General features: G+C 44.6%; 2 protein-coding genes across 4 annotated transcripts in view; both read left to right on the top strand.

Annotated features, from left to right (window-relative positions):
- LOC147886919 (Cysteinyl-tRNA synthetase, class Ia family protein) overlaps positions 1 to 12,614 on the top strand; it is a 41,201-nt gene extending 28,587 nt beyond the window's left edge. For both annotated transcript variants that reach the window (XM_087394460.1, XM_087394461.1), the window contains exons 8-9: positions 12,084 to 12,185; positions 12,359 to 12,614. In XM_087394460.1, the coding sequence (XP_087250586.1) occupies positions 12,084 to 12,185; positions 12,359 to 12,571 (315 nt within the window). In that variant the 3' untranslated portion in view covers positions 12,572 to 12,614. The remainder of the gene's footprint in view (positions 1 to 12,083; positions 12,186 to 12,358) is intronic.
- Positions 12,615 to 19,632: 7,018 nt separating this feature from the next.
- LOC147886918 (non-structural maintenance of chromosomes element 4 homolog A-like) lies at positions 19,633 to 21,754 on the top strand. Of its 2 annotated transcripts, none has more exons than XM_087394464.1 (7): positions 19,633 to 19,876; positions 19,958 to 20,038; positions 20,186 to 20,426; positions 20,511 to 20,607; positions 20,689 to 20,902; positions 20,995 to 21,101; positions 21,214 to 21,754. In XM_087394464.1, the coding sequence occupies exons 1-7, from the start codon at positions 19,708 to 19,710 to the stop codon at positions 21,439 to 21,441; spliced, it is 1,137 nt and encodes a 378-aa protein (XP_087250590.1). In that variant the 5' UTR covers positions 19,633 to 19,707; the 3' UTR covers positions 21,442 to 21,754. The 2 variants fall into 2 exon arrangements, with proteins under 2 accessions (XP_087250590.1, XP_087250589.1); XM_087394463.1 differs by having other exon boundaries at positions 21,211 to 21,754.
- The last annotated feature ends 2,906 nt before the right edge of the window (positions 21,755 to 24,660 follow it).

Here is a 24,660-nt window from a genome sequence, read left to right as displayed (position 1 = left end):
GGCAGTGAGAGGTAGGAGGGCTGGGGAGAGACCCAGGGCGGCATCGGAGGGAGGATCGCATGGTAAAAATAGGCGACCAACACACGGGCTGGTCACAGCCTGCAACAGCAGGTATGAGGGGGCTCTAGGCCTCACATGGAGGCACCAGCAGCAGCACAGACTGGCCGCCCAGGGCACCCTATATAGGGGCCTGTGGCTGGCCAAGTCGGCCCAACCAGGGCCACTGACCAGGGCCAACCCTGGTTGGTTTATGGGGCCCCTATGGTTGGCCACCAGACAGGGTAACCGACCCTGCTGGTCGGTCATTTGAAGGGGCCTGGGCAGAGCCTATAAAAGGCCCACTTCTGCATTCAGCCCAGCATCCAGTGCAATACAGAAAGCCCTTCTTCAAGGCCATGTTCAGCACTCAGATCTGGGACAGTTTTGTGAGAGAGAGTTCATCAGTTTTCTCCAGCACCCTGCTGTGATTTGTATTGCTCCCTTGGAGCCATTTTCTGCCCACCATCCGGTGGATGAATATACTCTCTGTCTCCGTCTATATTTGCTGTTATTTCTGAGTGTGTTTTTGTTGCATCTGTGATCATCTATCTAAGTTGAGTGTGTAAGAGTTGGAGAGATCTTGGGTGGAGGATTGAGTGATTCATTCCCTCCTCATTTCTAACATGGACTAGGCTCTCAACTCTTCTTCATCAAAGCACTTTCTGAAGGAGGGAGTCCCTTGGTAGAAAGGCGATTCCGTTTTCAGCTCAGGCTAGCACGGAAGGTCAGTACATCTTTTTGCTTCAGTTTTTTTTTTCAGTTTGCTATTCACCGAGATGGATCAGCGTTCAGAAGCCTCTACACCCATTGCTCGTCCTTCCTCCTCCTCCAGTCATCTTCCTTCTTCATTCATTCCCAATTTTGGTGAAGCTGGAAAGCTCGATGGGACGAACTATCCAATCTTGAAAGTCCAGATCTGAAGCCGTCTGGTGGCACGAAAGCTGTGGAAGATAGTGATTGGGACCAAGGTGAAGCCGGAGGACATTGTGGACGAAAGAGGTGATGTTCTATTTGAAGCAGATGCGGATGAACTCAATGCATGGGAGGAGAGGGATGCTTAAGCCTTAGCAATGCTAATCGGCACGACAGCAGATGTGATCCCTCATATCCAGTTGGCAGAGACATCTCCAGAGGCGTGGGCCATATTGAAGGAGCTGTATGAAACCGACAATACAGCCCGTATCATTACTCTTCAGCATCGACTTTATAATCTTGATATGAACGAGGGTGATACTGTGCATGACCATCTGACAAAGGTGAAAGTCGTGGGGGACCAGCTCGCAGCGGTTGGTCAGAAGGTGGACTCGAGTCAATTGGCGTTGCTCACACTTCACAAGTTGCCACGGAGTTTCAAAAGTTTTGTGACTACGGTCATTGCGGGTCAACGGACTAAGCCACTCACCTTTGAGGAGCTTGGCCCACTACTGCTTTAGAGGAGGCTCGAGAGAAACTCTTTATGCAAACCGACAAAAAGGCATTAGTGACCAAAGATAAGCTTGGAAAAGGCAAGTCAAAGGAATTCAAGAAGTCAGAGGACGCAGACCGAAAGAAGAAAATGAAGTGCTTTTACTGTGAAAAGCTTGGCTACTCCGCCAAAGAATGTTAAAAGAAGAAGGCGGACCAGAAGCGGAAGAAAGAAGCCAGGATCAAAGAAGAGCCTAAGAATGATTCTGCCAATGTGACGAAAGGATAGTTGTTTTTAATCAGTGAACATTGTTCAGCGTATGCTATCAGTGAAGGAAAAGAGGGTTGGTATGTTGACAGCGGAGCTTCAAAGCACATGTCTAACAGTAAGACTTGGTTCAAAACCATGGAAAGTACACACCCGGATTCTAAAGTTTCTGTTGGGGATAGCCGGACATGTCCTGTGAAGGGCATTGGTAGCATTCCTTTCATTACGACTGCAGGAGAGGAGAGGGATATCTCTGGAGTACTTTATGTACCCAACCTTTGCAAGAACTTACTGTCTGTAAGTCAGATGGACAAGAACAACATGTCAGTTCTCTTTGAGGACGGCAAGGTCACCGTGACATCCAAAGCAAATGGACAGATGGTATTGCTTCTTACTTGCATCTGGTGCCATCTCTTGGCTGAGTAAGAAGCAACCCACAGTGGCCCTTTCATCTACCGAGGCAGAGTACAGAGCCGCATGTACAGCAACTTGTGAGACACTGTGGTTGAGGTGGATTCTGGAGGACATGGATGTGAGTTAAGAGGACGCAATAGTGTTGATGTGCGACAAATCAGAGTTGCATAGCCATTGCCAAGAATCCAGTGTTCCATGCACGGACCAAGCACATCGAAGTTCATTACCACTTTGTTCGAGAGCTCATCATTGATGACGTGATTGAGCTCATGTACTGCCCAACCGCGGACAACTTGTCCGACCTCTTTACGAAGGCACTCCCTCGAGAACAGATGGAGCACCTCATCAGACGTATGGGGATTGGCCCACAGTTGTGACATTGAGGGGGGGTGTTAGAATCTCACTGTACCCACCTGTGAGCCCCCGATTTGAGGGGACAAGGGGCAGTGAGAGGTAGGAGGGCTGGGGAGAGACCCAGGTCGGCATTGGAGGGAGGATCGCATGGTAAAAATAGGCGACCAGCACACGGGCTGGTCGCAGCCTGCAACAGCAGGTATGAGGGGGCTCTAGGCCTCACATGGAGGCACCAGCAGCAGCACAGACTGGCCGCCCAGGGCACCCTTATATAGGGCCCTGTGGCTGGCCAAGTTGGCCCAACCAGGGTCACCGACCAGGGCCAACCCTGGTCGGTTTATGGGGCCGCTATGGTCGGCCACCAGACAGGGTAACCGACCCTGCTGGTCGGTCATTTGAAGGGGCCTGGGCAGAGCCTATAAAAGGCCCACTTCTGCATTCAGCCCAGCATCCAGTGCAATACAGAAAGCTCTTCTTCAAGGCCGTGTTCAGCACTCAGATCTGGGACAGTTTTGTGAGAGAGAGTTCATCAGTTTTCTCCAGCACCCTGCTGTGATTTGTATTGCTCCCTTGGAGCCATTTTCTGCCCACCATCCGGTGGATGAATATACTCTCTCTCTCCGTCTATATTTGCTGTTATTTCTGAGTGTGTTTTTGTTGCATCTGTGATTATCTATCTAAGTTGAGTGTGTAAGAGTTGGAGAGATCTTGGGTGGAGGATTGAGTGATTCATTCCCTCCTCATTTCTAACATCAACAATTCCTGTGGCATACTTTTATAGCTCAAAAATTCCTGTGTAGTTATTGATATGCGGATTGCAATGTTGTAGTGGTTGAGATCATGTAGACTCACAAAGTGGTCTTAAGATTTTAGCATATGGCTTGCACAAGCACTTGGTGTTGATCCTACATTATGGTATGCGTAGTGCCTCTCAGGCATCTTTGTAGCTAGCTCTGTGCTCACACACACACACACACACACACACATTTTTTTTTGTGTGAAAAGATTTTGCTTTTATATTATAGAGTCACAATCCCAAAGCAGGATATGCTCAAGTACATCAAGAGAAGATGTCAAGATATGACAAATATACATCATGATCAAAAGTCCCTGTTTGCAAGCAATCAAAAAAACACACACACACACACACACACACACACACACACACACACACACATATTTTTTTTTTGGGGTGAACTTTGAATGCCTTATATTACAAAGTAGCTAGCCCAAAACTGGGAAGCGAAAAGATACATAGGTGGAAAATACATCAAGAGAAAATCTCAGTGTAGGACAAATATACATCATACTCTATATAGCAAGTTTTTAGGCAATCAAAAAGAGATTGCTGCAAAGAGTGACGAAAGAAAACACACACACACACACACACACACTTTTTTTTGGGGTGAAATCTTTGATTAATTATATTACATGAGTAGCAACCTCGAAACAAGGTGCTAAATTACATCAACCGAAAATTTCAATATATGCCAAAAAGACCTCATGATCTATGCAGTGGGTTTGCAAGCAATCAAAGAAAGATTGATGCAGAGAACGCTTGAAAAAGCCAAACAGAGAGAAAGTAGGAACACCAAAGACTTTACAATTCCTATATGTCCATAAAGTCCATAGTGCCCAGTAGCGAACCCAAACGAAGAAAAGATGAAACTCCGGTCTGATGGATGAAACCCAAATAGCCAGAAGAACTTCCCAAACGGAACACACACACACACACACACATAGATGATATGATATGATTGTATTAAAGTCCGCATGAGACCTATGGGACTGGCGATCCCTATTAACTAATAGTGACCTTGTTGTGGTGTTCCAAAACCTCTTTTTAAGTAGCTTCCTAGCTTTTTGGCTGGCTGCTCCAGCAGATTTTTCAGATTATCTCTGCTGTCCCCATAACCATCTTTGATGTGTGAGTAGGCTCTATATCTTGGGAGTCCATGCTGTTCATTTTCTACCTCCCTTGTGCTGCAGATTTTACAAGTCCTTTCTTCTTAGGATCCTTTTAAATTATCTCTGCTGTTTCCCATAACCTTCTTTAATGTGTGTGTAGGCTTTATATCTTAGGATTCCGGGGCAGATTTTGTAGGTCCTTTTTTCTCTGGGGATCCTGGGTCTTGCCCACCTGCCCCTTGCCACCTCTAGATCATGTGAACTTGTTCTGATTCTACTGATTAGATGCCTTTTTGTCCCCGGCTTTTGCCATAGTTTCTGTAGCATTTTTTGCGTCACTATCTCCCTACTTTCACATGCACCTTTTGGTATATAAGTATCTGTTATACCCCATGATTCCATCCACTTCATTCCTTCTGTCTGCCATCCTGTGACTTGCGTAGATTCAATTGCCTTGTGTGGTATCCTAATGGCGTTCATCTTCTCAATTTTGTTGAGGTAAGCCATGAATTGACATAATGCCTCCCCTTCGAGAGGTATCATACCTATCTCAGCTAGTAGGATGGGTAGGGTGTTTGTGCCTTAACCCCTAACGACCCTATTAAGAAAACGTTTATGTAAAGTTTCTATTCTTTCCTAGTAGATCCTAGAGAGTCTGAGGGCCCAAGCTGGGCACCCGTAAAGGATTACTGTCTACACAAGCATAGTGTATAGGAACTTCTCATTTCCCAATTTCACTAATGTGCCTTCATGCATTTATTTTGGAAGCTATATAAAGCTTTCAAGCCTCCAAGAATCCTTTTCTCCACACATGTATTGTATTGTTCGTAAATTCCTGTCCCAGATATGTATAGGTGTTAACTGTTTCTTAGGGCTCTCCTTCAAAGGTGACATCAATCTGTTTATTACGTGTCTCAATTGCCATTACTTTTGCCTTGTCTATATTGACCTGCATTCTTGAGTTGTCTATATAATTCTCTCAGTGCATCCAAATGCGCCTGCAAGTTCTCCTTGCTCTTTGCAAAGAATACTACATCATTTGCATAGATAAGGAGTAACAGAGCATATCTTGCAATCCGGGCACCCTCCTTGCTGTGTATTATCATCCACTCTTCCAAATCATCAATAAAGAGACAGAAAAGAGTTGGCGAGAGGGGGCAGCCTTGCTTGACCCTATGTCACTGCTTATGACAGCTTCTGCCTTGGAGCACGATCCATCCGCTAGTGGCTGTGCTAACTTTGCTAGAACTCTCCCATATAGTCGGTATGTGGCCTTTCTGGATTCTTGAGGGACTTGAAGCTTTTCCAGTCTTTTCCACAGCTTCTTATGTGGAACTGTATCAAAGGCTTTCTTGAAGCTACAAAGTGACAGTAGCCAACCTCTTTCTTATGCTTGGCTCCCCGAGTTGCAGCCCTTATGGAAACCAAATGATCTACCGTTTGAGTGTTTGGTATAAAACCGTGCTTGGGATGGTGCCTTGACCCCGTGTTCCTTAGTCCATTTGCTGATTTTTTGCTCAAGGATAGTGCCATATATGCTCACCATGATTGTCTGATAATTCTTTGCAATCTTGTTATCTCCCCCTTGTGGATCAGTACAATCCTACTGAGCTGCCATGCGGAGGGAACCCTTTCTCTAGAGCCATATTCATAAGCTTGGCAAGCATTTGTTAACCTTCTGCTACTAGCCCCCCTAGGTCCTGTCCACTGGCCCCTCTCCTCCCTCTAGATCATGTGAACTTGTTCCGGTTTTACGGATTAGATGCCCTTTAAACATTGATACGTCTTCCCCCAAGTATTCTTGCGTTCTGGAGCTGTCCATTGAGTTAATTTCCTATTGTTAGAACTGCATTTCTGTCCTCAAGTTTTGCATAGTTTTTGTAGCACTTTCTGCGTCATTATCTCCCTAATTTCATATGCAACTTCTAGTATATCAGTAGCTGTTATACCCCATGATTCCATCCTCTTCATTCCCTCCTTGTGCCATCCCGTGACTTGCGTAGCTTCCATTGCCTCATGTGGTATCCTACTAGGGTCCATCTTCTCAACTTTATTGAGGTAAGCTGCGAATTGACATAATACCTCCCCTTCTAGAGGTATCGTACCTGTCTCAGCTAGTAGGATGGGGTATGGTGTCTGTGCCTTAACCCTTAAACCCCCTATTAGGAAAATTTATGTAAACTTGTTATTCTTTCCTAGTAGATCTTAGAGAGTCCTGTTGCCCAAGCTGGGCACTCGTAAAGGATTACTGTCTGCACAAGCATAGTGTATAGGAACTTCTTATTTCCCAATTCCACTGATGTGCCTTTCTGCATTTATTTTGGAGCTATATAAATCTTTCAAGCCTCCCAGAATCCTCCTCTCCACACATACAGTCCATTTGTATTGTCCGTAAATTCTATCCTAGGTATATATATGTGTTGATTGTTTCTTAGGGCTCTACTTCGAAGGTGACATTAATCTGTTTTTAATGTGTCCCCAATTACCATTACTTTTGTCTTGTCTATATTGACATGCATTCTTGAGTGTCTATAGAATTCTCTCAGCGCATCCAAATGCGCTTGCAAGTTCTCCTTGCTCTTTGCGAAGAATACTCCATCATTTGTGTAGATAAGAAGTAGAGAGCATATCCTGCAATCCGGCACCCTCGTTGCTGTGTATCCTCATCCACTCTTCCAAATCATTAATGAAGAGATAAAAAAGAGTTGGCAAGAGGGGGCAGCCTTGCTTGACCCTTATGTCATTGCTTATGGCAGCTTTCCCCTTGGAGCATGATTCATCCACTAGTGGCTGTGCTAGCTCTGCTAGAACTCTCCCATAGACTCGGTAGGTGGCATCTCTCCCATCCTGTAGAGTTGGTACATGGCCTCTTTGAGTTTTGAGGGACTTGAAGCTTTTTCAGTCTTTCTCACAGCTTCTTACGTGGAACTGTATCAAAGGCTTTCTACAAAGCATCAGTAGATAGCCTCTTTCTTTATGCTTGGCTCCCTCTGTTGCAGCCCTTGTGGCAACCAAATGATCTACCATTTGAGTGTTTGGGACAAAACCCTGCTTGGGATGGTGCCTTGACCCCCTGTTCATTAGTCCATTTGCTGATTTTTTGCTCAAGGATAGTGCCATATAGCTTTGCTGTTAGTTGCTCACCATGATTGTCTGATAATTCTTTGCCATCTTGCTATCTCCCCCCTTGTGGATCAGTACAATCCCAAGCTGCGGAGCCATTTTTCTCATGAGATACTTGCAAAGAGATGGGTACACTCATGCCATTCTGAGGGTAGTACCAAAAGAGAAAGGAAATGACATTTAAGTAGAGACAAATAAAGGAAAAGTCATGCCAATCCTACATTTTGCCCACCTGCCCCTTTTCGCCTGAAGATCATGTGAACTTGTGCCTTTTAGACATTGATATTCTACTCTTACAAAGGTATATATTGATATGTCTTACCCGAGGTATTTTTGCGTGATGCAGCTGTCCATTGAGTTAATTTCCTGTTGGTAGAATTGCATTTTTGTCCTCGGGTTTCGCCATAGTTTCTGTAGCATTTTTTGTGTCACTACCTCCCTAATTTCACATGCAACTTCTGGTATATCAGTAGCTATTATACCCCATGATTTCATCCACTTCATTCCCTTGTGTGCCATCCCGTGACTTGCGTAGCTTTTGTTGCCTTGTGTGGTATCCTATTGGCATCCATCTTGTTTATGTAAAGTTTCTATTCTTTCCCAGTAGATCCTAGAGAGTCCGGGTTCCCAAGCTAGGCACCCGTAAAGGATTATTGTTTGCACAAGCATAGTGTATATAAACTTCTCATTTCCCAATTCCATTGATGTGCCTTCTTGCATTTAATTTGGAAGCTATATAAAGCTCTCAAGCCTTCCAAAATCCAACTCTCCACACATGCATCCATTTGTATTGCTGGTAAATTCCCATCCTAGATATGCATAGGTGTTCACTGTTTCTTAGGGCTCTCCTTCAAAGGTGACATCAATCTGTTTATCATGTGTCCCAATCACCATGACTGTAGAATTCTCTCAGGGCATCCAAATGCGCTTGCAAGTTCCCCTTGCTCTTTGTGAAGAATACTACATCATCTATGTAGATAAGCATGGAGAGAATATCTTGCAATCTGGGCACCCTCCTTGCTGTGTATTCTCATCCACTCTTCCAAATCATCAATAAAGAGACCGAAAAGAGTTGGCGAGAGGGGGCAGCCTTGCTTGACCCCTATGTCACTGCTTATGACAGCTTCCGCTTTGGGCACAATCCATCCACTAGTGGCTGTGCTAACTCTGCTAGTACTCTCCCATAGCCTCGCCATGTGGCCTCTCTGGGTTCTTGAGGGACTCAAAGCTTTTCCAGTCTTTCCCACAGCTTCTTATGTGGAAGTGTATCAAAGGCTTTCTTGAAATCTACAAAGCAACAATAGACAGCCTCTTTCTTATGCTTGGCTCCCTCTTTGCAGTCTTTATTGCCATCGAATGATCTACCACCGAGTGTTTGGGACAAAACCCTACTTGGGATTGTGCCTTGACCCCCTGTTCCTTTGCCCATTTGCTGATTTTTTGCTCAAGGATAGTGCCATATAGCTTTGCCATTAGGCTGCTCACCATGATTGTCTGATAATTCTTTGCCATCTTGATATCTCCCCCTTGTGGATTGGTACAATCCTACTAAGCTGCCATTTTTAGGGAACCCTTCCTCTAGAGCCATCTTCATCAGCCTGATAAGGATTTTCTTTGTCCTCTCTCCTCCCCATGTTATCATTCCGCTATCAGCCCTTGTGTGTCTGAAGCCTTCCCATTAGCTAGCTTTTTCAAGCCTTTACTCACGTCTTCCTCGGTTTTGATCCGTTTTAGTCGCGGTTGACTTTCTCTTCCCTATCTCTTTTATAGAGGCTTTTGATGAACCGTATCATGTCTTCCCATTGTGCTTTCCTCTCTCGAGGTTTGTTGCCATGTAATTTCTGAAAGAACTTTTGGGATTTTGTTTCGGCTCCTCAAAGCTCTCAAGCTGTTTGCTCTTGAGAAATATCATTTTTTTGTTCCTTACCACCTGTTTATATGCTTGTGCTTCATCCTCTTTTTTAGCTGAGTCTGTTGTTTCCATGCTCTATTTGCGTCCTTACAATCATGGTCATACTAGTGATTACATGACATTCTGCGTTTCTCCCCTTGCTTCTAGTGAAGCGCTTTTAGGCTCTTTACAACAGCATATCTGTTACGTATGTGTTTGTTTTGTGACATGTAGAACGCATCTGACCTTGTGCCATTGCTGTCTTTATTTCGCTTCCGTAAATATGAGCCTTTTTCTAGTCAATTCTTAACTTGAGAGGTGTGGTAATTTTTTGTTTTTTCATCGCATTACTTGTCCCCACTATACCTGGAGACATTACTTGTCCCCACAATACCTCGAGACATTGCTTACTTGTCCCCACACACCAAGAGACATCGTTTTTTTCATGGCATTACTTGTCCCCACTATACCTAGAGACATTGCCCTGTGGTCATACTCAAGGGACGACCCCTCCATTGCATGCAGCTTTGTGATTGCATAATCAACGAAACTTGATCCTTTAGTGGTTTTGCATGCGTATCTTCTTATCTTTGAAAATACGAGGTGACATTCCCCTATTTTACAACTTTTTCTTTTACAATGCGATCGGTGATGTAGGCCTGACAAAGTAAGGGATATGCTGTTGAGCGGTGGTGCTTTCACTCTCATTTCCAGGATCCTTGGACTGAGTCTCTTCTCTTTGGCTTCCTGGTCTGCCTAGCAGGCGTGTATGGCAGTCCTTGATCTATCAGAGGTAGACTGGGCTTGAGGAGAGGCTCCAGGTTCTCTTATTGTTAGGGATGATCTGCAGTAAGCCATAAGTCCCACATCAGATCAGTTTGGTTGACTTTGGGGTAACTCCTCTAGAGCTCGACGCAGCATTCTAGATGATCATGTACCTGTATGGAGTTCAGGGATTATGGTTCCTTGACCTCAGACCTATGCATGTTACCTTATTACATCCATGGCTTTAGCAACGGAGGGCGATCAAAGGTGTTGGTACGTCCGTATGCGCAAATGGTTTGAGAGCCTGGGGATCTATATGGATGGATTACAACCCTTTCAGTATAACCATGAGACCTCTTTTGTTCCGCTTGCTTACCACTAGTCTAACTAGTTTATTTGGGAAGATCTCATATAACTACATACATTCGGGACTTGGTTAGCCCCTAGAGAGCTTCTTGTGAAGCTTAGCTTCTACATAGATCACCGCTTACGGATATTAGAGGAGGGTTTTATTGACCCGCTAGGCTACACACGGATCCATCTCCCCTATTCTTCGAGGATATTAGTCGGGCAATTTCGTGTTTTGTTACATCAACCACGCATTGAGAGTGGATAGGCTGAGGCCATACCGAGAGAGGGTCGTATCTGCACTCTATGTGATCTACAAGGACTTCCACTCATGAGGCCATATGACACAGCGACCAGCTGCTTAGGACATGTAGACGAGATCAGGGTGCTCAGTGAGATTCCTGTCACCGTGTGATCATTGAGTTTTTTAGTCAAATAGCACGGACCAACAGGTCATAGGGAGATGGCATAGCCAAGGCTTGAAGCAAGAGATATGATAGACATGTCAACATGGCGATACACAAATCATGCTGGAGGATCTTTACTCCATGTTCATTAGACTAGAGGCAGGGATGGCAGGTGTGAGAGTTGCATTGTGCTGCCCATGTGGCAGCCCCGTGCTTTCATGTTTTGTTCTATGTATGCTGCCCACATGGCAGCCACTGTGCTGCCCATGTGGCAGCCACATCATTTCTTGCACCCCCCCGCCCCCCCGCCCTCCGGTAGCTCTCCTCATATGAGGGCTTACAGATGGGGAGGTGACCATACAAATTCCAACACTACACGTGGTCGCCATCTACAATTAGATGTGGCTGCTTGGACCCCAAGAGCAACAGGTGCCCCAGGAGGTCATTACCAGATTTTGGTCCTGCCTGTGGACTAGCTCTGTCCATGGAAGATTACGTATTTCTTTCGGATGGCGGCCCGCGGGGGACTACCCATTGGCCCGTGGTGGTTGGAGCAGATGCGAGTGGATGGTAGGTGCTACTGCTGTGTATATAGGGACCTCCAGACTATTTTGCACTATCTATGGAGCTGCCCTGCAGCACAAAGGATCTGACAGGGGGCCCTCCAGATTGTGGCTTAGATGCAGAGGAGGCAATGAGACTTCACCTGTGGCATGGCAGCCTGGCCGACAGAGGGGCTTCGTGCCTTTTTGATGGGGATGGTGTTGCCAGCCTACAAGGTTGCTGGACCGAGGGCCTTCCGGATCAAGGTGCAGGACCCAATTCCTCCCTCCTGCGACCAGCGGCCTATACCCTCACCAGAGGAAAATGTTTGAGAGATGGTGTCCAGCATTACTGCTTGGAACATGTGGGTCACCTGTTGCAGTTTGGTGATGGGAGGCCAGCGGGTACCTCCAGAATTCTCCTCCAGAGGATTTAGATGATGAGTTACAAAATTGTGGATTTCTTCAATGTGCTTTGTGAATGTGTATGCTTTGAATAGGGGTTTTTGACAATTGTACTTCTAAACAAGGAAGCCTTAAGTTCACTTAGAAACGTTTTTTTGTTTTCTGCTTCAAGAGAATTGCAACCTTCATTTATCTCCTTTTCTTTGCTTCTCAAGGGACGCCAAGACAAAAATCGGTTCGGTTCATTGAAGATCTTGCAAGATGAGGTGAAATTGATATTGGGCATATTGGGTGTCGTTCCTGTATGTCTTTTGAAGGTATTTAAAAAAAGCCTTTCATGTTCTGGTCTTTTGCAAGTTTGGAAAATAGAGTTGGGCCTTAGAATACTTGCTTGAAAGTACTAGTTTCCGATTGCATGTGTGGGTTGTTGATATAGGACATTGATTACATGCTGTATAGTTGAAAGTTTAAGGTTGTGTGTTACTTTCAGGTTTTGGATGAACTCAAAGCCAAGGCACTTAAAAGAGTGAAGCTAACCAAGGAGGATGTGGAGAGACAGATAGAAGAGAGGAAAGCTGCAAGGATTTCCAAAGACTATGCAAGATCAGATGAAATTAGGAAAAATTTAGCTTCTTCGGGTATTGCATTGATGGACAGTCCTGAGGGTACAACTTGGCGCCCATGTATTCCAGTGGGGAGTTAGTGTAATGATTTTTCTGTTGTAATTTATATTTTTTAATAATAAAAAATGTAGAAATTTAAATTCTGATATATTCATGACCTGAGTCTTTACTCTGAAAAATATAATGAGTTCTGCACATTTTGGTGTCTGCCAGTTTCCAAATTGTGAATTGAGCCCAAGGGGCCTCATTTTAATCCTCTTCACGATCTGATCTTTTTTGACATCTATCAGATCTATTGCATGCGGGCTGCTGCCAACTAATTAACAAGATGGTATTAACACCATCCTATTATGAAATTGTGAATCTTAAGGATGCAAACTGGGCGGTGTGTGGTGGGTGCTCACTGTTGGAGACCTTCTCGCAGCCTGGCTGGGCCCACTCCACCCCACCTGTGCTGTCCCTCAGCTTTGCCCCTTCCCAGCCCAACTTTTTATCCTCGTTCTGCCCCTCCTTTTTTCTGTCCACGTCACCTCGTTCTGTTGCTTCAAAATGCCCATTGGTCTACCCACCATCTTTCCCTTTCTTCCTTTCGGCCCCTCCTTTTTACTCTTGCCAGCCCCCCGGAAGGCCTATGTGCACACAGCCTGTGCTGCTTCCCCACCTATCCCCCCTCCCGCTCCCAGCCTGCTTGCGGATTCCCCTCCCCTCCCTCTCCTTTCTTTGGCCCATTGTAGTTCTTTGGGCCTTGGGGTTGCCCCTCGTCACCTTCAATCATCCCCTCCCCCTACTTTTCCAAAAAATCCCCTCATATGTCCTCCCTCTTCCCCTAGACAACCACGTCCAAGGCAGCCCCACTCGCAAGAGACCCCCTTTACCCGTCAATCTTTCCTGAGGATGAATATAGGGTGAGTGAGCAGATGTCCCATTTAAGGCAATGTTTTCATGAATAGATATCAAGACATGCTCCAAAGGCACTAAGACTCCCCTCGAGAACCCTTACCAACATCATGCATAGCTTGATAGTGAATATCAAGACATGCTCCAAAGGCACCAAGACTACCCCCAAGAATCCTTACCAACATCATGCATAGCTTGCTGATTTATGTGTGTAGCACTTCTCCCTCATTTTGGGCATCTGGATAGATACTCTCTCCTCGGGTCGTGTCTACACATCAGCTTCTTTTGCAGCATATTCATCCAATTCTGTCTGATGCTCAGGCTTTGGAACTTGAACATCCCTTCACTGAAAGGGAATCATCTGATGCACTGAGATCCTGTGGCAGATGAAAATCTCCAGGATGGGATGGTCTCACTGTTAAATTTTTTCCTGCATTCTGAGATCTTCTTAAATTCACCTTGCTGCAAATGGTAAATATAGCATGGCAAAATCAGCAGATGCCTGTGTCATGGAAAAAGGGTCTTCTCAAGCTGATTCCAAAAAAGCAGCTATGTGATTCACTTGGTGATTGGAGGCCAATCACGCTCATGCCAGTCATTTACAAGATCATTGTCAAAATGGTGGTTGATTGGATTAAAGGTTTCTTGCATGATGGGTTGCATTCCTCCCAATATGGCTTTGTTCCACGTCACCATATCACAGATAACATTGCCAATGCCTATATTGGGATTGAATATGTCAAATACAAGCAGCATGATGTTCTACTCTTGCAGGTAGATATTGCAAAAGTCTTTGACAAAGTTCAATGGGATTTCATCTCGCAAACTATGCGAGCTTTGGGGTTTGGACAAAAAATGCAGCAGGTTATTTATTGGCTTTACAGAGATAGCAATGCGGCTTGCATTACTTCTGGGGATATCTCTAATGAGTGGACTCTTCGTTGTTCGGTCCGCCAGGGATGTCCTCTCAGTGCTTTACTGTATGCCATTCCTACTCATCCTATGTTGTAATATATTGATCATCTTGTGGCTACAGGATCACTTCATGACTTGGAATTGGAGCTAATCGCAGCATGGTTGCTCAAGCTTATGCTGATGATTCTTTCTTTATCTCGAAGAATACGCCTCATGATCTTGGTGCCTTAATGCAGGCCCTCTCTGTTTATGGTTTGGTAGCTGGTCTTCATGTTAATTTTCAGAAGTCTAAGCTGCTTCCTTTGCATTCCAAAGATTGGCATAGTCTATTATGGCTCGGGGATATCATTCCACCCACTCAGTTTGTTCGTCATCTTGGTTACCCTTTGGAGTGGGAACTCACTCATCGACAACAAACTGATTGGGTTTTGGCTAAGCTTCGAAAAAAGCTTAAGTATTGGAAACTGGCAACCTGGCCTTTGCACGTTTGTCTTCGCATAGTGCAGTCCATCCTTGTGGCATATATTCAATTTTACTTGCCATTGATCATGTTCACTAAGGCAGATCTTACATCTTTCATGTTTGTCTTTATGGAACTCTTCTGGCGATCCAAACATGGCAGAAAAAGTCTCAGGCTGCTTTCGATGCATTACATTTGTTCTCGCAAGATGCATGGTGGATTGAACATCACGGATATTCATGTGCATATTCTTACCCACAGGGAAAAAATGTTGCTGCAATTTCTGCAAGGTGATCAGTCTTGGGCTCTTATGATTAGAACTCTGGTCACTCATATCAGTATTTCTGCGTTTGGTCATTGGCAACTCGATCACTGGGATTTCTTTTTTGGCTGCACTGATGGCACTTTGCCTGGATGCCCTTTGTCTCCCGCTTGCTTCTCGACTGGAAGCATGTTCTTTCTCATCTGGAATGGAATGGACGGCAATCTTTGCTTGGGAATTCTTTGAGAGATGAAAGCATTCACTAGTCGAAAGTCTTTCAATCTCCCTTGGCTTTATAGGAACCTTGACGTTCCAACTTTGTCTTGTTTAAAGGCATCACCTCGGTTGCTGATGTTATAGATGATGCTGGTATTGTGCTTCTCTTTTCTCTAGCAGCCACTACATATGGATTGGGCTCTCATTATCGTCCTTTGTGGCGACAAATTACTTCTATGCTTTCGCCTTTTGTTCCGATTCCTCCTTTGGAACTCCAGGATCGATTGGAAGATTGGACTTGGACTTCTCCAGGGTCCTCTTCTTGTCCTTTGAGGCTATCTTAGATTATTGTACGTGCATTGTATAAAATCCTTTTGTCTCAACCTTGGGTTTCAGAGAGAGGTGATTCTGTTTGGCGAATGCATCGCCTAGCCAAGTGGTGAAGGAAAAGATTACAGCAACTTTGGGCCTATAAAGTACCGCTCCGGCAATAGGTTTTCTTTTGGCGAGTTCTTTTGGGAGTGTTTCCATCTGGACATCTATTAGCTCATCGACACATTGCTTCTGTACTTTGCCATAGATGTTCTGCTTCTTCGGAGAGACTGTCTCACTTGTTTTGGCATTGTTCGTGCTCTCGTGAGTTTTTTGATCTGCTTCGACAACACCTGCGAGCGAGATTTCCATCTGTTCCGTTTGGGAAGTTCTTCTGGCTATTTGGGTTTCATCCATCCAGACCGGAGTTTCATCTTTTCTTCGTTTGGGTTCGCTATTGGGCACTATGGACTTCATGGACATATAGGAATTGTAAAGTCTTTGGTGATCCTACTTTCTCTCTGTTTGGCCTTTTTAGGCGTTCTCTGTAGCAATCTTTCTTTGATTGCTTGCAGACCCGCTGCATAGATCATGAGGTCTTTTTGGCATATACTGAAATTTTCAGTTGATGTAATTGTAGCACCTTTTTTTGAGGTTGCTACTCATATAATATAATCAATCAAAGATTTCACAAAAAAAAAAAAAGAATACCGAGGGAGGCTCATCTATTTGAGATTATATGTCTACTCGATTAGGGTCCACAACTTACCCCATCTATTCCAATTTCAGTTTTCTAGATATCTCCAAATTGCCTACATGGTGTATTTTGATCATGTTGTATTACAATTCTTTTGGTCTCATAGGCCTTGTTGTTTTTTTGTAGATGCCAAGAGACCTTTCTTTATGTTTTCCCTTTGCCCTTTTCTTTCTCTCTTTTTAGTTTCCCATTTTAATTGCCTCCAACTTCAACCTCTTCCTTTCAGGCCTATCATAGGAGCAAGTTTAAAGTATTCGTTTGACTCGAGGAAAAGGGTTCAAAGGGTGGTGGTTTAGTTGGCCATTGGAGCCAAAAGGGTAGCACCCAATGACATCCGAATCCATCTTTCATCAAGAGTAGAGCCCATAGTGCTTGAACTTTACAATGACGTGGTGGGTGGGATGCATTGTGGGACTTATCCCCATTCACTGCTTGGTTTGAGTTTGGTTCTACTTAAGTTTTGCGTCGGAGGGGTGATCACATTTGAGTGAGCACAAAGTGCTAGAGCTTCATGATGAGGTTGTGGTTGGGGTGCATTGTGGGACCTATCCTCATTTAACGCCAAGTTTGAGATTTGGTTTTGGGCGAACCTTGGATCGTAGGGGCAACCACATTTAGGAGGTGGTTTTGTACTCAACTCAATGCACCATGATAGAGGCAAACCAGACCTTGTAGTAGAGCCTAGTTTATCTAGGTTCACATTAAAAAAATAAATCGTATTGGGACAACGGATGGCATGGATACCAAGCATTAATGAGAATCATGGAGGTGTGTGATTGTATTGGAGACTTCTAGAATATGCATGGTTACTAATGTTCTTTTCTTAGAGATCATATTAGAGACTCTGAGTGGAGTGGTAGATTTGACAGAGGGGGGAGTTTCCAGGTTTATATAGATCATGCTAATGTTGCAAGGAGAGAGTTGACCCTTGCTTTTGGCACAAGAAGTCCTACTTATGCTTCCAGCCCTAGTAGTTATACCATTAGCCAGGATTCATAACGAGGTTCAAAACAGAAAGAAGAGAAAGCATATGGGAAAGAATGCAAGGAGAAGGCTAAAAAACAACAAGCCAAGGATACAATGGGGTTGATCAAGAGCAAAGTGTAGTAGATCATTTAAGAGTCCTGCCTCACTTTAAGTCCTTGTCATAATTCCAAGAGTAAGTGCATTTTGGTTGGTTATGCAATGAACATAAAGCTTATAAGATATACAATCTTGTAGCTCATTAAATGTTTGCTTTCCTTAATGTGATGTTTGATGACAAAGTAAGGCAAGCTACTTGCCATCATGCTTATGAGGAATCTAATGGGACAGAAACGCAATTGGTTGAAAATTTCAGAGATGCATATTTGCTTGATATCCACAAAAGCAAACTATTTGATAACTTGCTACCTAGCATGTGCAGGAGTAGTCTACAGAATGGGGGAGTATCTCCTACAAATTCACAATCAAAGAATGCATCTCGAGCCACATCATCCAAACACATGTCAAGGTGGGCAACATATTATCGGATGAAGCAAAGAGCATTTCCAAGGACATGAAACATAGAAGACTATGAATAGTTTTAAGGTGTTGTATGGCATAGTTCAAAGAGCCTATCAACTTTTGAAAGGAAACAGAATCAAACGAATGGGTTGATGCTATTGAAAAAGAATATAATGTCATTTTGAAAAATGATGCTTAGAAGTTGGTGGAAACACCCATGGGATAGAATGTCATTGGGCTGCAAAGGGGTCTACAAGGCCAACTTAGCATCAAGCTGACAAGAGTGTAGACACTAAGTACAAGGCAATATTGGTGGCAAGAGGAGATGCTGAGCAAGAGGGCCTTGACTATGAGGACACTTTTGTTTTGATCACAAGGATGAAGACAATCTACCTTAGCTTCTCTCTTGCATGTAATATGGAGTTACATTTGCATCAAATGGATGTCAGATCTACATTCTTTGAATGGAGAACTGCAAGAAGAGTGTATATGCTGTATACAGCTAAAAGGTTTTGTGGAAAAAGGACTTGGGCACTTAGTGTGCAAATTGAAGAAAGTAGATACAAAAATCCCCCAAAGTAGTCTGATGCAATGTCAAAGCAATAATGAACTTCTAAAGCACTCACAAAGCAGTCATGAAGCATTCATAAAGGAGTCCGTAAAGCACTTTCATTTGGTTTCATTGCTTAGGGAACTCACTCCCTCCCTAGGTAGCCTAGTATCAATGCAGTCATGTGCAATGACAAAGTAGATACAATAATCCCCCAAAAGAGTCTAATGTAGTTTCAAAACAATGACAAATGGTTTCCTTGCTTGGGCGACTCCTTCCCGCCCAAACTATGTGTGGTTATAATAATTATATAGTATATATTATAATATAAAATATTTTCAACTATTGGTCCATTCAAAATTTCAATTCTTACAACATTCCTCTCGTTTAATGCATGTTATCGATGCGAGGGAGCAAGGAAATCTAAGATGGATGCAAGATTGGCCTTTATTCATATGGATGTAGTCCATGTGACAATATTGTAAGAGCTGCAATGAGGATTAGTTATTGTATCTCTGTATTCATGTATTTGTTGGACTTCAGCTTCCAAAATATGGACATCACAAAATCAATAATAAATCACCACCCTTGACATTTGCAGGGACGATCGGGTCCTAATGGACCTTGTGTCGCGTCTCATGGCCACTATTTTACTCATTCTCTTTTTTCCTTAAACAATTGATAAAATAGTAGGATTCAGCTTCAATGTCGAGTTAGTAGTTACTTGCTCCATGATGGAAAGACTGCATGTCGCTCGCAAATCTAGTTAAATTGGATTTGTCATTGCTATCACCTATGACCATTAGCCCTTGTGGTTTCCCTTGATGTCCGAGAAGGTGCTGAGGGAGGTGTGCATGCAGCCAGAAGTAGGAAGGTGCCTCAATCGATGTGATAAGCTATCGGCTACTACACCGCCTACCTCAGCATCTTAGGCTTGACTTAGACAATAATGCTGAATGACTTGGGGGGTGGGAATTCGAGCAAAATAGGACGGAGGATTTGTTTGAGACCCGCGACCTCACCGTTTGGATGTGCGCTGTCGGAATGGGTAGGTAGGTGGAGCGATGTCCGAGTGGTCCTAGGAAGGCTGGTTTTTTTGGCCGCCAAGGCCTAGGCAAGGGGTGAACACTCAAACACACGCACCGGTAACGTCACGAGTGGCATTTGGAAGGCTTGTTGAGGAAGGAGGAGGAGAGGGATTATTGAACTTTCAAAAAGGGCGGACTAAAAAAGGCGCCAACAACAAAAGCACCCAGAAGCAGAAGAAACAGAACTAGAAGCAGAAGCAGCAGAAGGAGGAGAAGACGAAGAAGAAGCAGCAGAAGCAGAAGCAGAAGAAGAAGCAGCAGAAGGGTGGTGGTGATGACTCCTCAGACCTCCGCCCCTCGCAAGCGCAAACTGCTTCCTTCCCTTGACGACGCCTCTAATGCTTCCGCTTCTCCTTCCATCGCCGATTCCAAAGTTCCCACCTCCACCGGTGATCGTAGACTCTTGCGATCGCATTACCGCCTACTCAAGGCTTCCATCAAAGGTACCCCCCCTTCTCCCTCCGCTCCTTCCTGCTCCTGCTCTCCTTTGCTCCTCCTTTCATCCGTCCTTCCTTTTTTGGCAGAGGAGAAACTCCACCTGGCTCGGGCTGACTCCCACAGTTTCGATTCCCTCGTCCAGAGAGTCGAAGATCTCCACCTCCTCGGTACAGTCCTTCTCTCATCTGATACGATTCTTTCTTACATCGCTTGACGAAAACGGTGACCTGCCTATCATCGAGTTCTTGTTTGCGGGGATAGCGAACGAAACGAAACGACCTCAATTCGCAATTGGGGCTTTGGGAATTTTCCAGTGCACAGACCGAGAGAACAAATCGCAGATGCCGAAGCCCTGCTAGACATCACCGATGCCCTTTTAAGCTCCGTGAAAGATTCGAGGCGTGGTGGTGGCATCGGTGTAGCTGACCTCGTGTCTGCAATCCTTCAAGCCCTTGCTCGGACGTCCAATGAAGATGAAGCTGTCCAAATAGACTGGGAGTTATTGGGGTTGGAAGCCAATGCTGTTCTACATGATGCTCCGGGGTTCTGCACAATGTAAGATTGCTCTCGCCGTTCGATTTGGCTGCATTTGTCACGGGAGTATTAGCGACTGACCTCACAAAGGCTGCTTGTTACTAGGCTTGGTCCGATGGACAGCGAACCTAAAAGGAGGAAAGCCACAGCTCCAAGAAGGCGAGATAGGGCACAAACTGCCGAGACTACACGTCCTGAAACAGTAAGGTCTCTTCTATGCGGAACTTTCGAACCATTTCTCTACGTCAGGTCATTCTACATTCACAGTGCTCGTCACCTGCAGGTTGAGGACGGGGATCAACGCACGGAAACTGATAAGAACATCCGGACCATGTTCAATATTTTGAGGAAAGGGAAGAAAGACGGCTATCCGCTGGAAGCTCTGGTACTCAGCAGAGAGTCTTTCTCTGAAACTGTGGAAAATATATTTTTCCTTTCGTTTCTAGTAAAGGATGGGCGAGCCGAAATCAACGTAGTAGAAGGGAAACAGATTGTAGGTAAGATGCATCTTTTCCCTTATCTATTCGCAGGCTTGTCTCAGTGAGGATTCCTATAGATTTATCTAAGCATTTCGTGCTGCGACTTCTAGCATTCCGGTATGCGCCTTCTGCGGAGGAGAGGTCCGGGAGGGCCGCTGACGATCGTCGAATTGTCAACAGCCAATTTGTTTTCCGCTTCGACTTCAAAGATTGGATGGTCAGTTCTTCTGCTACTGCGCATTCGTGTTCCTCCAGGATATTTTGAAATACGCTGCTACTGTGGGAGCTCGTTTCGTGATCACGTATGGTTGGTGTGGTGTTGACAGAAGATGAAAGAGATGGTGCCAAACGGGGAGGAACTGATGCCGACGCGGAAACAAGCTGCTACGTCAATGACGCCCATCAGGAAGAATTCCAGGAACAGGGGAAGGGAGACCTCTACAGAATTCGACAACCTTGAGGTGCGTTTGGGGGACGACGACGACGATGATGAAGAAGGGCAGGATGTTGCAATTGAACAGAGACAAGCTGCTGCGACGAGAAGAAGCATCCTTTGAAGATTGATGGTGTAACTTGTGTCTGCATACAGCTCTCACCTTCCTCTTACGTTGAGAGATCCACACTTGTTATGCTCTGCAGCATGTATCATCATTCATATAGCAGGTCTCTCGCTGCTCCATAATCAAAGCATAGTAAGCATTTTTGTATACTTTGGCTCTACTTCTTTCTTTGTCTATCTGTCAATGGAACTCGCTAAATAACTGCTCGCAGTATTAGCTGACAGAAAACAAGGCCACCTTAGAAGTTGTTCACAATGATTACAATGCTTGGCTCAAGGCCTTTGTAGGCATTTCGCCTGCCAAAAGAAAACAAAACATCTAAGATATCTTTACATATCTTAAGGTGGAAATCTCTGGGCGCTGAGGTGTTTTGACAGACCAAACTATTTCTAGTCTTCCGTATGCACTGTATCTTTGTAGCATGACACCGTACTATAAGTTGGAAGTCGTTCATCTTTGCTGTGTCTCCAAAGAGAGCAGTTTTCCACTTTAAAGGGATATCTATAGATGCATGTGCCAACCATTTCCACAGCATTCGCCCTGTGCTTGAAGTTATAATGTATGCTTAGAAGAGATGATAATGAGATTCCATTTGGGTCTTACAAAAGGGGCATAAGGGTGAGATCTTGCATGTAAGCAAGTCTCCAAGATTAGAAATTCAACTAGAGTGCTTGGCCAGCTGGGCTTTTGATGAATACTTCTCTCTTTTGCTATCTTGTTGAGGTTCACATGAGTCACGTTGTCAGAAATGATGCAGAAGATTGATGTTCAATTGCATGCAACCTTTTCTAGAGATTTCGTTATCATCCAGTCCTGCTTGCACTTGATGTTGTTCATGTCGACAGTAAAACGTAGTTTTTCTTTTTTTCGAAGGAAGACAAATTCCTATTCTTTGCACTGTAAGCAAATCTATTGTCATTCCACTTCGAGCGAACTACGAGGAGATGTATTTCAAAAATGTATAAATAATAAATCAAAACCAAATTGAGCCAGAAGCATGCAACTGTGACAGGAAAAATCCAAACCCAATTCTGCATTGCATGTACGACAAAAGTTCCAGCACCATTTGCAACTTCATTGGATCCCTTTTTTCGAAGGCACAAATGTTTATTTTTTGGGTCAAATTATGTTCCTACGCTTTAGGAAATAGTACTTCCGCGCTCTAGCCGGATGGCCCTCGAGCGTGTTGTAACGTAATGGACCTATTGTGTTGTGGCTCCTTATGTAGTATTGCTCTAAAGTTCGTGCTTTGTCTACGGTGTCTGTTGTTTCCAAAACTTTGATTTCGAAATTTTCTTCGAAGGGCTTGTAACGTTGCAAGTTCTCTTTCATTTTCGCCAGTGGTTTTTTATTGTGTTGTTTGATCCTCCGCAGCAGGTCCGTCGTGCTCCCTATGTATTTTCTGTTGTTGGGCTTGCACGTGATGCAGTAGACGACGAGGCTCACGCGATTCCCTTGTGCGGGCGCTTCAGTGGAGGCTCCTCCTTCATCTCGAGGCTCGCGTCTTTCAATGTCGTCCCTGCGTAAACATTGACAATTACGTTAGTCATCGAGGTTTTCGGTCTTTTTTTTTTCGTTTGACGTCCATAATAGAATGCATTTATTTACTTGCCTTGGTTTTTCTCTGTTGTCGTGAAAGGATCGTTTCCAATACCGAAGCGCTCCTCGTATAAGTCCCTGTCGAAAATATACGTAAGCTTCTCCATTGTCGTCACCAGGTGCGTCACGTCGTGCATCCCTCCAAATTGTTCCATGAATTGTTCGAGTATAGCCATTGCTTGATCGCGCGTCGTGTCCCTCAGCAACTCCAAGGATACGTTGTACCCGTAATGCAGTAGCTCGCACGCATACGCTGTGATCCCTTTCGTCTTCGTGTCTAGTAGCTTCTGCCCCTCCAAACTTTCCATCATCCTATCGGTCTCATCGAACTCAATGTCAAGCTCGACAAGGATCTCTTTGAGGAGTCCTGCAGGAGAAGTGCAATCCATGATGTTCTTGCAACTCGTTAATTCTTTTTCTCAACTGTTGCAGTTTTATTTAATTTTCGGAAGCATTACGCACCATTTGCGAATCTCAAGCCTCCTGGCTCTCTTTTAGCTGGCAAACGCCTATTGCAGTTGTCAATGAAGTCGCGTAGTTCCGCATACGTGTTGAAGCCGTTGATGTAAGCTCCCGGACGTTCTCCTGCATTGTTTGCTAGCCGGAATTGCTTTGTGGTTAGGAAGAACCTCCTCTTTGCTGGTGGAGGTTTTGTTGCCTTCGTGTTGCTTTTGTATAGCTCAAATAGCTGCTTGCAGGCACGACTTATTACACCGTCTTTTCAAATGAGCCGTCTTTTTAAATCTTCAAGAAAAAAAGATTCTTTCATGCTGGTGGAATTTACCTTGTCTGCGTCCATGTCTTATGCTGCAATGTCCTGAGCTTTATGATTCTCTGCACCTGTTCTCGACAACAGACAAGATATTAAAACCATTTTCCTTGCACGCATGTTTGACGTAACATATTCATGACTTGCCTATGCCTTTTTCAATCTCTGGTAGTGAATACCTTTATGCGCGTGGTTGTGTTGTCGGCTGTGAGAACTCTCGTGGAATTGGTCTGAATATGTCTGGATGTGGGCAATGTAGTATGCGCAGCCTCGTTCTCTCAGTCACTCTGGACAACATCACGTATACCAGGCCAGGGGCAAACACTCCTCGGAATATGAGCAGCGCTTTGTTGGATATGGTTGCGCCTTGGGATTTGTGTCCCGTGATAGCGTATGCTAGGGTTAGTGGAAATGTGGACTTGTGGAACCATTTTCCATTTATTACCTTTCGCTGATGCTTCGAGCGTCGTAATGTGAGCACGGCCGCCGTTGTGTCCATGACGACAGTGATACCGTTGATTTCCCCCCTGCTAGTTGCATTGATGCTCTTGATTTTGCACATTGCTCCATTTGCGGCACCTATTGCGAGGTCAATGTTTTCCGTTATCATTGCCTTCGCCCCCACGCAAATTTTTCCTATCTCGTTGAAGCTTTTGTCCTCCAACCATTCTTTGAGAGCTGGTTCGCTCGCGGCGTTACTGTGTATTTGAACATGCACAATCATCTCGGGAGTGTTGAATTTCTCCACAAGCTCATCGTTGAAGGTAGCGACATCGACTCTGTGCGTGCAAATGATGGTTGTTTCGGCATCGATGAAGTGGCATGCACCTTCCTTGTCGACAATGCAC

This window comes from Dipteris shenzhenensis, chromosome 23, assembly GCF_047967505.1.
Source record: "Dipteris shenzhenensis isolate YYH24624 ecotype China chromosome 23, Dip_SZ_1.0, whole genome shotgun sequence".
NCBI classification, from domain to species: Eukaryota; Viridiplantae; Streptophyta; class Polypodiopsida; order Gleicheniales; family Dipteridaceae; genus Dipteris; species Dipteris shenzhenensis.
Note: the sequence above shows the minus strand (reverse complement) of the source record. Positions and strands in the feature narration are given on the sequence as shown.